Below are 15851 nucleotides of genomic sequence, written 5' to 3'. Positions count from 1 at the left end.
TATCTCAGCCAAAGAGCTGCGCAACTCGGCCACTGTTCGGGTCTTGTTCATTTTTTTGACAATCGTCCTTCTTATCGAGTTATTTGGTAGAAAAGCCTCTTAGTTGGCTTAGTGGTGTTAGGATTGTAACACGTTTTTGCCGTTTCGTTGTAATAGACTTTATGTTGTTCTGTGGGAGGTTTAGAGCTTTACTGATCTTTTTAAACTTTTTAGCTTTACAGTTTTTTTCCTTTCTGGAAAGTTTCACAGGGAATTATTCTGTGTTTAGACAGCATGCAGGACAGATCTTATCTGATGTATTAGTTGAGAGACCTTACACAAGTATTTTTTGTTTGTCTTTATCTTTAAAGATAATGAAATACCCAATTAGCAAGTGATTTTATTACTAGGATTTTTAGTGTCATGTTGATGACAGCGTCACAGTGATTAGACTTTGTTGGGAATTTTTAAAAAGCATTTGTCATCTGGTTTTACTGGTTATTGCAGATTTCACAACATTTCTGTATTTCTCAACAACCCATTGTCTACTTTATACTGCTTCCTTGACCTAACGACAGGTAAAGCCATTATTATGCAATGTCATTGACATTCACTACTCAGCAGTGACTATAAAAATTTAGATTTCACGTAGATGACAATGTAGTCACCAACTTGTTTCGCACAGGGCTGTCTAACCAGGTATTCTGGTGTAAAGCATGTTTCTACAAAGTTTTAAGCAAATTGCAACAGTGGTATAATCTCTTGCTCACAGTCAAAGAAAAATTCATTGTGAGTCGCTATGATTTACCTAGACCTTACTCACCACTTTTTCAAGCTCATTCTCTGTTGGCCTAACTTTAATTAATCCTGACTATGCACCTATAGTGAAAATTAAAGAAGAAACTCCTTAGTGGAATCTTTGTATTCAGTGCCACCATGCATTTAGTCAGCACAAATGTTGGATCTCGCTTATGGTTAGTAGTAAAAAACTTACAAAATATGAATCATATGTCAAGCTATCACTACTGGTGTATCCAATGTTTTCACCAATATGTAAGATGTCATGAGCTACAAATCTCAGTATTTCTTTAATTTAATGGTGGATTTTTTTTGTTTGCGTTTTGTCTTTCAGATCTTGGCCATCATTTCTATTCTATTCATCGTGCTCTCTACTATCGCTTTGTCTCTTAACACCCTCCCAGAGCTGCAAGACACAGACGAGTTTGGTCAGACAACTGATAATCCCCAGCTGGCCCATGTGGAGGCGGTGTGCATCGCTTGGTTCACCATGGAATATCTTCTCCGCTTCCTTTCCTCACCAAACAAATGGAAATTCTTTAAAGGTCCCCTCAATGTCATCGACCTGCTGGCGATCCTACCGTATTATGTCACCATATTCCTGACAGAGTCCAATAAGAGCGTGCTGCAATTTCAGAATGTACGGCGGGTGGTGCAGATCTTTCGAATCATGCGGATTTTGCGCATCCTCAAATTGGCACGTCACTCCACTGGGTTGCAGTCACTGGGCTTCACGCTACGACGGAGTTACAACGAGCTTGGCCTGCTTATCCTCTTCTTAGCAATGGGGATCATGATCTTTTCAAGTCTCGTTTTCTTTGCGGAGAAGGACGAGGATGACACCAAGTTTAAAAGCATCCCTGCCTCCTTCTGGTGGGCTACTATTACCATGACCACTGTTGGATATGGGGACATTTACCCCAAGACGCTTCTGGGTAAGATCGTTGGTGGTCTCTGCTGCATAGCAGGAGTGTTAGTTATTGCCCTACCCATTCCCATCATTGTCAACAACTTCTCTGAATTCTACAAGGAGCAGAAACGGCAAGAGAAGGCCATAAAGAGACGTGAGGCTCTGGAGCGAGCCAAACGCAATGGCAGCATAGTGTCCATGAATGTCAGGGAGGCATTTTCCCGTGGTGCTGAGCTTCTGGATGTGGTGGTCATGGACAAGGGTGAGAGAACCCAGGACAACCATCTCTCACCCAGTCGATGGAAATGGTCATCCAAGCGGGCAACTTCAGAGACCAGTTCTAATCGTTCCTTCAACCCAGACCAAGGTTCTCCTAGCAAGGCGAGAGCTTCTAGTCCACAGAGGCTAAACGCACAGAAACTAGAAGAGATGTACAACCAGATGGCAAAGACACAGTCACAGCCCAACCTAAACACCAAAGACAGAAGTTCATCCCGTGCAGGGCATAGAAGGGATGAGATTGAGCTGGGAGCCTTGCCAAGTCAAGGAGGTGACCCATTGATTTTGGGTCGTGAAGGGGTGGTAGACATGAAAAGTCTTTCAAGCATTGACAGTTATATCAGCTGTGCAACAGACTTCCAAGAGAACCCACGATTCCCCTACAGTCCGGCAGGAGGTTTGTCCCTTCATGAGAGCTCTCGGTTCTCCCACAGCCCAGGTTCTGGCCTCTCCGCTCGGGTCAGCGCTAATCCGAGCCTGCAGACCACCTTGGAGCACGAGACTATGCTCACGCCACCATGCTCTGGTGCTAAACCTCTGAACAGCGAGAGTTTGCGGCAACCAGGGCTTCTCGGAAACTCTCAGAAAATCCATTCGGTTAGGGTGAATCATCGCAATTGTGGGGAGGCCAGCCCATCGGGTGGTCCTCTGTCTGACAGCTCTATTCTTTCTGACCACTCCATTCTAAGCCCTGAGGTTTCAGTCTACACAACTGCCAGCTGCAGGACTCCACCTAAGACACCCGAGAGAAAGGCACTCACCCCTGCAGTCTTCACTTTTCACGACGCGTCCATCAGCAAGTACATCGATGCAGACACAGATGACGAGGAGCACTTGCGCGAAGGTGGCCCATCGGAGCGCCTACTGGGTGGCCTGAGCTCCAAGCCTCGGCTCAGTGGTTACCAGGGGGCCACCAACCACTTGGAAGCCGCCCAAAGGCTGCTAGGTCAGAACTGCTTATTCCCACTGGGAAGTAGCCCAAGCGTTGGCCATGAGAACCATGTGGCTTCAGAGAACTCGCGAAGGCCCAAAGGGGACAGGGGACATTCCAACGCATTTGATAAGGGCCTCTGAGGCCTCAGGGTCGTGAGTTGGACTCCAAGAAGGGAAAAAAGGCCAAGTTTAGTCAAGGACTTTGGAGAAAGCAGAGACTAATGTACATTGGAGAATCATTTTACAGGCATCTGACCAGGGGGCCTACCCTGGTGACTTTATGCGGGAGAGTTCACTGGAAAACAGTGGTCATGTTACATCATTAAGGAAGAGGATCATGAGGATGTACCACTGCCTACACCTCTTGTCCTTTTTCCTCTTCTGTAAACAAGCCTGCATTGATGCGTCGCAGGGGTAAGATAAAGCCAGAGCGGATCTGGTCTACGGTTGTTTGTGAAAAGAACAGAATGTATGCTAAAGCTTATTTAGCTTGAGGCTGAAAACTTACCAGACATTTAAGCGCAGATGTGTATGGTAAATCAAGGGGGACAGTCCGTCACTGCCCACTTCAGCTAGTCACTGTCCAGAGCCCACCTTAAAGATTAGCATTAGAGACATGTAATACCCTGTTTACTAGTGCACCCTTCCCCTGTCCCCTAATAAACTGGCCTTACTTAACTGCAGTTATGGGTCTGCATACAGTATGAGTGTTTGTGTGCAAGCGTCTTTGAAATAGGGAGGGCTGATGGTATGATAATGTGCACGTATAAAGTAATTAACATTCCTGCACACAAGCTCACTCTCCACATGGTATGTGATTCTACTTGATTAATTTATTTTTATATAGACATGAAGATTATCTGTAGAAGTCTGTCTCACATATTTCTTGTGTCATATTCACCAGTATAAGAATAAACCGTCAATTGTTTCATCGGAATAGACCAAAATCTGTTTAAATTTACCTCCCCTCATTTACTTGTGTCATCTTTAAAGGGACAGTTCACCCAAAAATTAAAACTCTGTGATTAATTACTCATCCTTCATGTCGATCCAAACCTGTAAGAACACACAATAAGATATTTTTGATGAAATCCAAAAGCTTTCTGATCTTGCATAAACAGCAATGTAATTACCACGTTCAAGGGCCAGAAAGCTAGTAAGGACATCAGTAATAGAGTCCATGTGATATCAGTAGTTCGACCATTATTTTTAATGCCTTTATTCAACAATTTCTTCTCTTTAGTGCCAGCACGTTCACAAGAGTTTCTCGTAGCATCATAACATATGGAATGAGGGTGAGGGTGAGTAATTAATGACAGATTTTTCATTTGTGGGTGAACTATTCAAGTTTAGCAGAGTTTAAAGGGATAGTTCGCTAATAAATGAAAATTCTATTGTTGTTTACTTTGTCTCATTTCATTCCTGTTTGCTATATTTCTTCCGTATAACACAAAATAGGATATTTAGAATTTTTTTATACAGCAAGTGGGGTCAGATGTTGTTTTGACCCAAATATTCTTCACAAATATAATCTTTTGTGTTTGTCAGAATAAAGAAGTGCATACAGATTTAAGAGGGTGAGTGAATTATGACAGAATTTTCTTTTTTTGTGTTACTGTCCCTTTAAAATTCAAAATGTGTTGTTATTTAAAACAATTACTGAAGGTTCGCTTCATGCTGTGCGTACATGTATAATACTGTCTTGCAAAAAGCCCATGTTTATGATTGCATTTTTATTTAAATTATGTAAAAAAAATTACGTAGCACATGCTTATTGGCAGCCCAAACAGAAGCAACAATGAGAATGAACGAACAACACATACCTCGCCTGTTGTTACCAGATCTTGGTGAATGATGGAAGGCTAGAAGAAATCTGACCAAGATAGAAACTACTGAAAAATTCAGGTCAACATTTCAGCTCGAATTACCAGTTTAAAACAAAAATATTTCTGAATATAAGAAGAAATATATATTTCTAAAGTATTTTCTAGAAGAAGTGAGGGAGACGGTCTCATACTTTTGCATTGCCAGGGAGAATGTTTATTTTAAAATATTTGATTTAATAAAAGGTTTTATGGGACCATTTGTGTCCTCAGTTGTTATTCAGGCTCAACATACACTGCGTGACCAAGATGACCACCGGTTAATCCCAAACATTTATCCTTTTTGATAGAGAGCTCTGTAATACATTACATACTGCATGGCCATGTTTACCTCCGAATTTGATACAATCCCTTCACGCTGCACAACCTTAATATCCTTAAAAGATTAGATCCTTATCGCCAACATCCTCACAATTCTGTAACCACACGCATACACATAGTCTATCCAGCATGTATTCACAGGTATGTAGACAATGTCCTGAAGACGACTATATCCAGTTTCCATGGTGACCACAAGCCCTCCCTGCTAGCGCTCGTATCCAATTTGAAAACCGGGATAGCGAGGGCTAAATTAGATCAAAAACATACACTCAATTGCATCCGTGTCAACAAATACCATCACTAAAAGTCACATTGTCAGAATCTGCTTGTCTCATAGAATATGTATGTGTGTGCATGTGTTATCTGGGGAGCGTGAAGATGATGGAGGGGGGGAAACTCGGCCTCTCCCGAGACTTGTGAGTGTGTGTACGCTTCCATCCTTGTCTCAACGATTTTAGCTGAGTTGAACCGAGGTGTGAACGGAATACCAATTTTCTGCAAGAGAGCGGGAGGAGGGTGTGATTGGGAGGAAGATAAAAAAAATGCAAGTGCAAGTGAGAGGGATATTCCCTCTCCCCTCAATAAAGAATAATTTATGAACGCGACGATGTGTGCTGCTTACTGTAATGGTGGGAGAGGAAGCTGCTTTGCGAGAGCTGAGGTCCCTTGCTCCACTTGTGGTCTTTTATGTGGATATTATATAATATCCATGATCTGTCGGGTGTATGGTTCTCGTTTTATGCCCTATTCATTCAGTAGGTTTGTATGGAGAGAACATAGCGCTAAAATGTGACTTTACTGAAGCCATTCAAAACTCTCTTTCCTGTATCTGTGTTAGGCTGTGCCCTGAGGTCAGTGTCAACCCTAGTTTTTTTGTAATGATCCATGGGTGAATCTCACAAAGAAATGTCTGACAAATTTCATCCAAAATTCTAAAGACAATAACTTAATATGTGTATTCTAAAAATGATTATTAAGTTATATTATTTTACATTTTTTACCATGCAGAATGTTGTAAAATTTCTTTTTTTATAAATATGCGGCCCTGGACCACAAAACCAGTCTTAAGTAGCACGTGTATGTTTGTAGCAATAGCCAAAAATACATTGTATAGGTCAAAATTATTGATTTTTCTTTTATGCCAAAAATCATTAGGATATTAAGTAAAGATCATGTTCCATGAAGATATTCTGTAAATTTTCTACCGTAAATATATCAAAACCTAATTTTTGATTAGTAATATGCATTGCTAAGAACTTCATTTGGACAACTTTAAAAGTGATTTTCTCAATATGAATTTTTTTTTGCACCCTCAGATTCCAAATTTTCAAATAGTTGTATATTATATTGTCCTATCATAACAAACCATACATCAATGGAAAGCTTATTTATTCAGCTTTTAGATGATTAAAAATCTCAATTTCAAAAAAATTAACCATTATGACTGGTTTTGTGGTCCAGGGTCACATATATAAAAAAAGGGAAAAATTATATATGTATACATATATATATATAATTAAAGTTTTTTTTTACACCCCAAATTTTTTTTTACACCCCCCCCCCCCAATTTTCAGTACCACAATATGTCTTAATGTTTTGCTTTTGAGTGCACACAAAACATACACACAAAACATTAACTGGATACTAAAAATTTGTAATTACACAAAAAAAAAAAAAAAAACATAATACATATACATTTTATGGATTGAAAATCAGGGGGAAATGTTTTAAAATTGGCATGTAAAAAAAAATAGATATATATGTATAATCCAAAAATTTTTACTGGCTCCTAATATTGCTTTCATTTTTTATGCAATATACAATACCATTTTTTCCATATTTTTTTACAATATAACCCAGGCATGTTCTTGACAGTTTTTTTGAGATTCACCCCCATATAGTCCATGTTAATTGCTCAATCAGAGATGTCAGAGATTAGCATATGTTGTGTTATTGCTGATATATGTTCTGCAGATGTCATTCTGTAAAGTCCCACAGGAACACTTGCAGTGCAGTGTGCATAGAGCATTTACAAAGATTAGAGAGAATTATATATGGGTGATTGTTTTGGGGATATTTTTGACACCAGTCTACAAACAGTGATGACAATCAGTTATTTGAGTCCAATGTCAGTGTCTTATTGGATGGTCTGATGGCATTAAAGGTGTTTTGTCTAAAATACCCACCCACACGACAGTGCAGGTTGCAATTCATTCAAATTAAGTGGTATTAAATTTTGCTCACAGACGTGTCAAACTGTGACGACCTGATGATGCTTTTAACATCAACAAGGACGCTGTTTGAAAAATAAACGTCACTTTTGTTATTTTTGGTTTACAGTTACATGTATTAGATAATCGGCACTTTGACTTCTAATTAAGTTTATTATTAATGAGAGGGTTTGTGATTATTTATGTATTTAATTTCAATGAGAAAGCACAAATAAGATTTATTTGATTTTCTTGTTTTCTTATGAGATTGTACAATAACAGTGGTAACTAGAAGTATGAAATTTAGCAAGTATTTCATGATTAAAAGAAATTACCGTAAACATCCATATAGAATTTCCAGGGAACTAAAAAAAAGAGAGCACTGTTTACAATCCCTCCCTTCCCCCTAAATCTTCTACAATGTTGTTTGTAGGTCTAAAGGCTGTTTGTTTTGTAATCTTTCTACCTGTTGACTTTCTATGCCGTTGTTTCTGTATGTGTGTTCTGTTGTTTAATGCATGTCGTACCTCTGAAGCTGTAACTTGTTCTGTATGTGACAAAAAGCCAATTCCTTGTCTTGTATAGGAAAAAGAGCCAAAAATGTGTCAAAATGTCCTGAGATCTTTTGATTTCTTTGCAGTATGAAGAAGAGATATCCCCCTCCCCCCTTGGTTGGCTGGAAATCAAATAAATGATACAGATTATTAATTTTACCTTATTATTCTGTGTTGTCATTAGAGTTTATACATGGATTTGAATGGTGTATCCCTACAAGCCCCTAAAAACTAAAAACCTAACTCACACCTAAAGTCATTTGTTCTAAAGAAAAATTTCACAAGCAACCTAATATTTTTTGCTATATTTTTTGCTGCTGAAAGGAATAGTTCACCCAAAAAATAAATTGATTGAAATAGATTAGGAGAAATTGTATCATTACATGACTTGCTCACCAATGGATCCTCTGGAGTGAATGGGTGCCGTCAGAATGAGAGTCCAAACAGCTGATAAAAGCATCACAATAATCCACTCCAGCCCATCAAAAAACATCTTATGAAGTGAAAAGCTGTTTGTAAGAAACAAATCATTAAGGTGTTTTAATTACCGCTGCTTCTAGTCATAATACTAGTCAATAACCCATAATATTGCTTCCTCCAGTGGAAAAGTCCATATTCTGTTGTCCTCTAACATCAAAATCCACCCAAATATCTGTTTAGAACCTTTTTTTGCATCACAAGATGTTATTTGATGGATGTTTTTATTAGCTGTTTAAACTCTCATTCTGACGGCACCCATTCACTGCAAAGGATCCATTGGTGAGCAAGTCATGTAATGATACAATTTCTCCAAATCTGATGAATAAACAAACCCATCTACATTTTTGCTTGAGGGTGAGTAAATTGTCAGAAAATGTACATTTTTGCGTGAACTATTCCTTTAATTATAATATGATGGCCATTAGCATTAGTCTTTTTTTGAATAAATAGGAATTAACTGTGACTAATATTGAATCTTTTCTTCTTTAACTGTGAAATTTCATGACGCTTAAGGCTGATTGAAGAAATAGATTTGGAGAAAGTAAGCATTGCATGACTTGCTCACCATTGGATCCTCTGGAGTGAATGGGTGCCGTCAGAATGAGAGTCCAAACAGCTGATAAAAGCATCACAATAATCCACACAACTCTAGTCCAGCAAGTAACATCTTCTGAAGTGAAAATCTGTGTTTGTGAGACACAAATCACCAAGGTGTTTAAACTATAAACCGTTGCTTCTAGTCAAAATACTAGTCAATAACCCATAATAATGCTTCCTCCAGTGAAAAAGTCCATTTTATGTTGTCCTCTCACATCAAAGTCCACTCACATATTTGTTTAGAACCTTTTTTTTTTTTGCTTCATATGATGTTATTTGATGGATGTTATTTTATCAGCTTTTATCTTGTTGTGACGGCACCTATTCACTGCAGAGGATCCATTGGTGAGCAAGTGCTGATAAATTTCTCCAACTCTGATAAAAAAAAAATCATCTACATCCTGGGTGGCCTGAAAGTGAGTAAATTGTAATTTTTGGGTGAACTGTTCCTTTAATCATAATATGATGGCCATTAGCATTAGTCTTTTACTGAATAAATGGGAATTAACTGTGACTAATATTGAATCTTTTCTTGATAAGGTACTGTAATGAGGCATCAACTGTATCATTTGGCATATAAGCCTAAAGCAGGTTTGAAGGTTTGAATTATCAAAACAATCTCTGCACATTCTACCGTCACTTCTTTAAGCGTGAAAATTCATGACCTGGTTAGGGCTGAAAGTTAGCATTACATGTGCTCGCCAGTGGATCCTCTGGAGCAAATGGGTGCCGTCAGAATGACAGTGCAAACAGCTTATAAAAGCATTACAATAATCCACACTCCAGTCCATCAAGTAACATTTTAAGAAGTGAAAAGCTGTTTGTTGTAACCTTAAAAATGTTGCGTTTGGCCAAAATACCAGTTTATAATCTACAATATTGCTTAATAAAGCCCATCCTCTGTTGTTCTTTTAGATCAAAATCCACCAGAATCCATTTGTTTAGAACCTTTTTTCACTTCACAAGATGTTAACTGAAAGACTTTAGATTTCTTGTGAATTATTGTGATGTTTATATCAGCAGTTTTTTAATTTTTGGGTGAACTATTCCTTTAAACATAATATGATGGCCATTAGCATTAGTCTTTCATGAATAAATGGGAATTAACTGTGACTAATATTTAATCTTTTCTTGATAAGGATAAGGAACTGTAATGAGGTATCAACTGTATCATTTGGAATACAAGCCTAAAGCAGGTTTAAATAGTCTCTGCACATTCTACTGTCACTTTTTTAAGCGTGAAATTTCATGACCCGGTTGAAGTGTGCGAGTTAGATGAAGAGAAAACTGTGTACAGTAGGACAGGAACAGGAGTCTCGTCGACGGACCCGTCTCCACAGCCCTCTGCACTGAGAATTCCCCACGGCCTGCCACTGCAGAGACAAGCTCCTAAGAGTGAGACAGTGAAAATGTGATGGAAAAAGATGATAGGGAAAGACAGATACAGTGATGGGTTTCGCTCTGGCTGTTGTCCTTGAGCTAAGTTAAGAGTTTCAACCGTAACTTATGAATAATACAAGCATTTTGTGTTGGTTAATATAAAATATCATTTTAGTATTATTAAAAGTACTATGTACAAAAATACACCAGCATCATTGGGGTTTTAAATTTAGCCCAGATTAAACTGCTCTCTTTTTATTAAAAAACATATCAAGGCTCTAGAGTGCTCTAAATGAGTGCACAAGTCTTAAAGCAGTACAAGATGTTTTATACACAAGCTTTTGAATATTTAAAGATGTGTCATGGTTCCCTCTAGTGGCCAAGATCTAGTCTCAAGACCTTGAATTACTTTAAAAACGTGGCCTACTTCATTTCAGGAGACTATATTTCTTAAGATTTTGAGGCTTGTCACGATATTTTGTAATGATTGCATAGTTTTTTTTAGCTTGTTATGAAACGTATAATGATTTACAGCTCGATTTACAGCTGAAGTACCTAATAATAAATCTACAGCTTGTCAGTTTAAATGTTTAGAGTCAGTGGAATCAATACTTTTATTCAGATGCATTAAACTGATCAAAACTGACACTTGATTTCTGAAGGATCGTGTGACACTGAAGAGTAATGATGCTGAAAATTCAGCTTTGCCATCACATGAATAAATTGGATTTGAAAATATATTTAAATAGAAAATAGCTATTTTTAAAAATATAATAATAATTCACAATATTACTGTTCAACTGTATTTTGACCAAATAAATGCAACCTTGGTAAGCATAAAAGACAGTAAGTATATATTAATTTCTCCATATAAAAATGTGTGTAAAAATGAGTTGTAAAGTGTTTTTTGGCTCTATGAGAAGATGAATACTTTTGAAACAACTATTTTTCAACATTTTTAATTCTAATGATTATTGTTTGTTTTTATAAACTGAGGGAAAGTGCTAAATTATTGCACTTAATTTTTATTGAACCTATATTAAAAAAAAACATACACACATTAATCTTGAAAGTTTCTCTGCACTCACCTGTCTTGTTTCATGTTCTCCCCGTCCCCTGAGCAGTAGCGTTGGCCCTGGACCAGTGCTGGTGGCTGGCACTCCACGCACACCTGATGCCCCTCCTTCAGGTACCGCATCCAGCGAGTGTGCGGACTGAAACTGCGTTGACAGCCCACCGTCAGAGATGTGAGTTTGAACTCCACACAATAACTGAAGTGTGCACATACAGACGCATAAATACACAATAAATTGCACATACACTACTATATAAACATTTGGGATAAGTATGATTTTTTTTTTTTTATTTATACTTTTGGCCAGGATGCATTAAAATGATCAAAAGTCATTTTAAAGACTTGCACATATAAACAAATTATATTTCAAATAAATGCTGTTGTTCTGAGCTTTATATTCTTCAAAGAATCCTGAAAGTAAATATATCATGGTGTCCACAACAACATTAAACAATGCAACTGTTTTCAGTGTTTATAATGATAATAAATGTTTCTTGAGCACCAAATAATATAAATATATACTATCAATTCAATTTTCAATTTTCAAAAATGGAAAGCTCATTAATTCAGCTTTCAGATGATGTATAAATCTCAGTTTCAAAAAATTGACACTTATGATTGGTTTTGTGGTCCAGGGTCACATATGTACTATGGTTTAAAAAAAAACAGTACCATGGATTGTCAAATCTTACCCGATGATATTGCTGTCCAAAATCTCCCTCTTTTTCCTTGCATTTCCATAGCCACCCGTAGTGATGAGAGCTGGGACTGTAAAATAATGAGACAGAGGAGTGGGTCAGAGATTAAGGAAGAGAGATTTTAATGCGTCTGTGCCCCCATATTTCACCTGCAGCCTTATAAGAAAGTTCAACTCATTTACAAAAGCACATTGTTGCTCAGGATAACAGGCGACATTTAGATTGCTGCTTTAGTGCCTGGAGAATATTCTCTGACGAAGATGATTACAGTTCATCATTTGATTACAGTCAGAACAAGCCCATGTACTGATAACGTGATTATATAAGATAAATATTCACTCGGATAAATGGGATGTAATGTGTACTGTGGACTCCATCCAAGAGCAACAATTCAATGGAAAAATAATGGTTGTATAAATCATTTTAAATACGTTTATGTGACTACCAGTTGCTTTTATTATGGATCGTAAGGGCTGACCTCAGACCTACTGAGATATTATTCATGGCTGATTATGAAATGTGACATTTGTGTTGATGGATGGCAAATGGCTTTGCTTAAGGACAAGGCTTTAATTTGCCATACCTAGGGACTGTAAGCAGGGACCGTCCTGGTCGTGATACTCCGCGCAGCCTGCGGTCTGTTGTAGAGGGGGACAGGGCTTGCCTCCATTACGTGCTTCCTGGATCACCTGTCTCCGCCTGGTGCGCAGTGTGGGTTTACACGGCTCCAGACAGCCGGACCACACACTCCATTCGCTCACCACACAGGATACAGCTAAAACACATGCACACACATAGTAGATGTGGCAGCTAAAGCAATGATATCCACAGACATGATAAGCAGCAGCAACAGAAGTCATATCAAGCTATTTTTATTATTTACGTAAGGCTAGTTTTTCTCGCACCAAAAAAGTTTTTCATGACTTATTCCTCACCCTCCCCTAAAATTTTAATGTACACAGGCTTTTTTGCTGTTGTGTTGATTGTGCCTTTAAGGCTTCTTTGCATGTGAAATGAGGTTTAGTGTCTCCAGTGTAGTTTTTAACTGAACCATTACACATTACACTGTGACAGGATCACAAAGCAATCTGCACTAAAAAGATGTTTGAAAGCTTTTGTCCTCCAGCGTGTTAAATAATAAAAAACATTTGTAAAGTACTACAGTGAGAAGTTTTTCAAAGGCCACACAAACTTACACATGCAACAGTGTCTTACTCACTACATTCGGTACTAAATGTACATACATTAATTACTCAAAAGATTAATTTGTAGCATAAAGTGTTGTGAAATAAGAAATGATAAACCGCTACAGCAATATACTTTCCCAAATGCATTTATATACATTTTTTAAAAGAAATTATTACATTAAATTGATTAAAAATGACAGTTAAGACATTTATAAATTTACAAAAGATTATATTTAAAATAAATGCTGTTCTTTGTTTATTTGTTTTTCTATGTATCATGGTTTCCACAAAACATATTAAGCACCAAATCAGCATATGTGACCCTGGACCTTTACTTAAGTAAAGTCTTAAGTAGCACGGGTATATTTGTAGCAATAGCTAAAAGTACATTGTATGGGTCAAAATTATCAATTTTTCTTTTATGCCAAAAATCATTAGGAAATTAAGTAAAGATCATGTTCCATGAAGATATTTTGTAAATTTTCCTACCGTAAATATATCAAAACTTAATTTCTGATTAGTAATATGCATTGCTAAGAACTTCTTTTGGACAACTTTGAGGGCGATTTTCTCAACATTTTAATTTTTTTGCACCTTCAGATTCCAGATTTTCAAATAGTTGTATCTCGGCCAAATATTGCCCTATCCTAACAAAGCTTATTTATTCAGCTTTCAGATTATGTATAAATTTCAAAAATTGACCCTTATGGTCACATATTGGAATGATTTCTGAAGGATCATGTGACACTGAAGACTGGAGTAATGATGCTGAAAATTCAGCTTTGCATCACAGGAATACATTACAGTGATTTTAAATTGTAATATTTCACAATATTACTGTTTTTACTGCATTTTTAATCAAATAAATGCAGCCTTGGTGAGCATTAGAGATCTCTTTCAAAAATATAAAAAAAATCTTAATATATTATATACAATTTTGTGTTCACAATATTTTATACTAAAATCTCAGTTTTTAAATTATAGTATATTAACATTGGTAGTTTTCTAAAGAAAAAAAGGTTTAAATACAAAGCTCTGAATAAAATCTAATCAAATCTGCTGTCCAGTACAGACATGACCTTAAGTATCTGTTTTAAAATTTTAATATAGCATCTAAAAAAGATAAAATTCTGAAAACCTGGACAGGCAAGGTCATAGTCGTGACAACAGTCCAATGTCGTCTTGCATGCCTGGTCACAGTAGCATTCCCCATAGGAGCGATCTTTCCTCCAGTCTTCAGTAATACATGACTGGTTTTGTCCAGTGCAACACATTCCCGTATCCTGACAACCTCCTTCGCTCTGGGACACCAGTGTTACCAACAGAGCGAGGTACAAAACCATCCATGAGCGTCTGCAGCTGCACGCTGACATGATAATGAGCAGCCTGAATATGTCGCTCCCCTCATCTGAAGAACCCATGCATGTAATTGACTTCTAAGTTTTGCTGCACCTCTGAGCTGGACTGTGATATTTACTCTGCCTGTTTTAGATGACATTCTTCACTCACTCAGAGATTTTGGTTTTCTAGTTCAGCCAGATATTAAAATTTGCTTAAAATTTACTCACACTCAGGCCAGCCGTGATGTAGATGAGTTTGTTTTTTCATCTGAGTCTCACTAATGGATCATCATCACAATACTTCACAAGTAATCCACACAGTATATCTATTAACATCTCATGAAGTGAAAACTGCAAGTTTGTTAAGAATCCATCCTTAAGAATGGAGACTTCAAAAATCATGGCCTATACAAATGACAAAGATTGAAGGTAATGAATGATCTAAAATAGTCCGCATTTAGTCAATAAAATGTATATAAGTTCTAGTGTATGTATGTTTGTTTTGCATAAAGTTTTTTATGGTTGAGGACCCTCTTGAATGTTTCCTTAGCTAGCCGGTATTGCCCATTGATGCTGAAACACGTGAAAAGAGAGGATTAAATTAATTCCTGTAGCTAGAGGCTATTCATGCAGAAAGAACAATACCATAGGCACTGCTGTAATGTAGGGCCTCATATATTCACAATCCCATGTCTTATATCCAAAGACTGAGGGAGTTTTGTTTTGTGAGGTAAATGGGCACACGAAAAGGCATATGACGTGTGTACAAAAATAACTGGAGCGTTGATATTGTTAAGGAAACTTATACGTGTACACAGGCCTTTGAGAAAGTTTAGGGTGCATTTTTGTCTCAGGTATGATTCATGTATAGTTTAGTACATCCAATGTGCTTCATTTAAATTAGTTAAAACAATACAATTGCTAGTTGGTTGTTAAAATGTACTTTTGTGCAAAGGCACAATTTGCACTAATATCTGTGGTTTATAAATGTCCACTGTATGGATTGTTTTTGTGGTTTAGGGAACTAATTCTCCATTATGTATTAGCATGAGCAAATTAGAGCGAGTTTGATTTGTTTACTTGCTTACACGTGAAATGGTTTTAGTGAGGAATTCATTGTTTCTAAAGGTTTACATTTTGATGTAATATTGCAATATTGCATCGATTTAGATTTTGGACACTGGTGGTGTAGGCCAACACATTGGCTAGAAAATGCAAAACCACTGA

At 37.2% G+C, this 15851-nt stretch overlaps 2 protein-coding genes across 5 annotated transcripts in view; one reads left to right on the top strand and one right to left on the bottom strand.

The window, feature by feature from the left end:
• kcnb1 (potassium voltage-gated channel, Shab-related subfamily, member 1) overlaps positions 1–8026 on the top strand; it is a 32202-nt gene extending 24176 nt beyond the window's left edge. For all 4 annotated transcript variants that reach the window (XM_051113202.1, XM_051113199.1, XM_051113201.1 and 1 more), the window contains one exon: positions 1112–8026. In XM_051113202.1, coding sequence (XP_050969159.1) covers positions 1112–3040 — 1929 coding nt within the window. In that variant the 3' untranslated portion in view covers positions 3041–8026. The remainder of the gene's footprint in view (positions 1–1111) is intronic.
• Positions 8027–10215: 2189 nt separating this feature from the next.
• si:dkey-7k24.5 (somatomedin-B and thrombospondin type-1 domain-containing protein) lies at positions 10216–14705 on the bottom strand. Its single transcript, XM_051113408.1, has 5 exons — positions 14423–14705; positions 12681–12872; positions 12092–12167; positions 11413–11595; positions 10216–10333 (listed from the first exon to the last, which is right to left on the bottom strand). The coding sequence occupies exons 1-5, from the start codon at positions 14703–14705 to the stop codon at positions 10216–10218; spliced, it is 852 nt and encodes a 283-aa protein (XP_050969365.1).
• Positions 14706–15851: the final 1146 nt, after the last annotated feature.

Source organism: Labeo rohita, chromosome 6, assembly GCF_022985175.1.
Source record: "Labeo rohita strain BAU-BD-2019 chromosome 6, IGBB_LRoh.1.0, whole genome shotgun sequence".
Lineage (NCBI taxonomy): Eukaryota > Metazoa > Chordata > Actinopteri > Cypriniformes > Cyprinidae > Labeo > Labeo rohita.
This window is presented reverse-complemented; position numbering and strand designations above follow the sequence as displayed.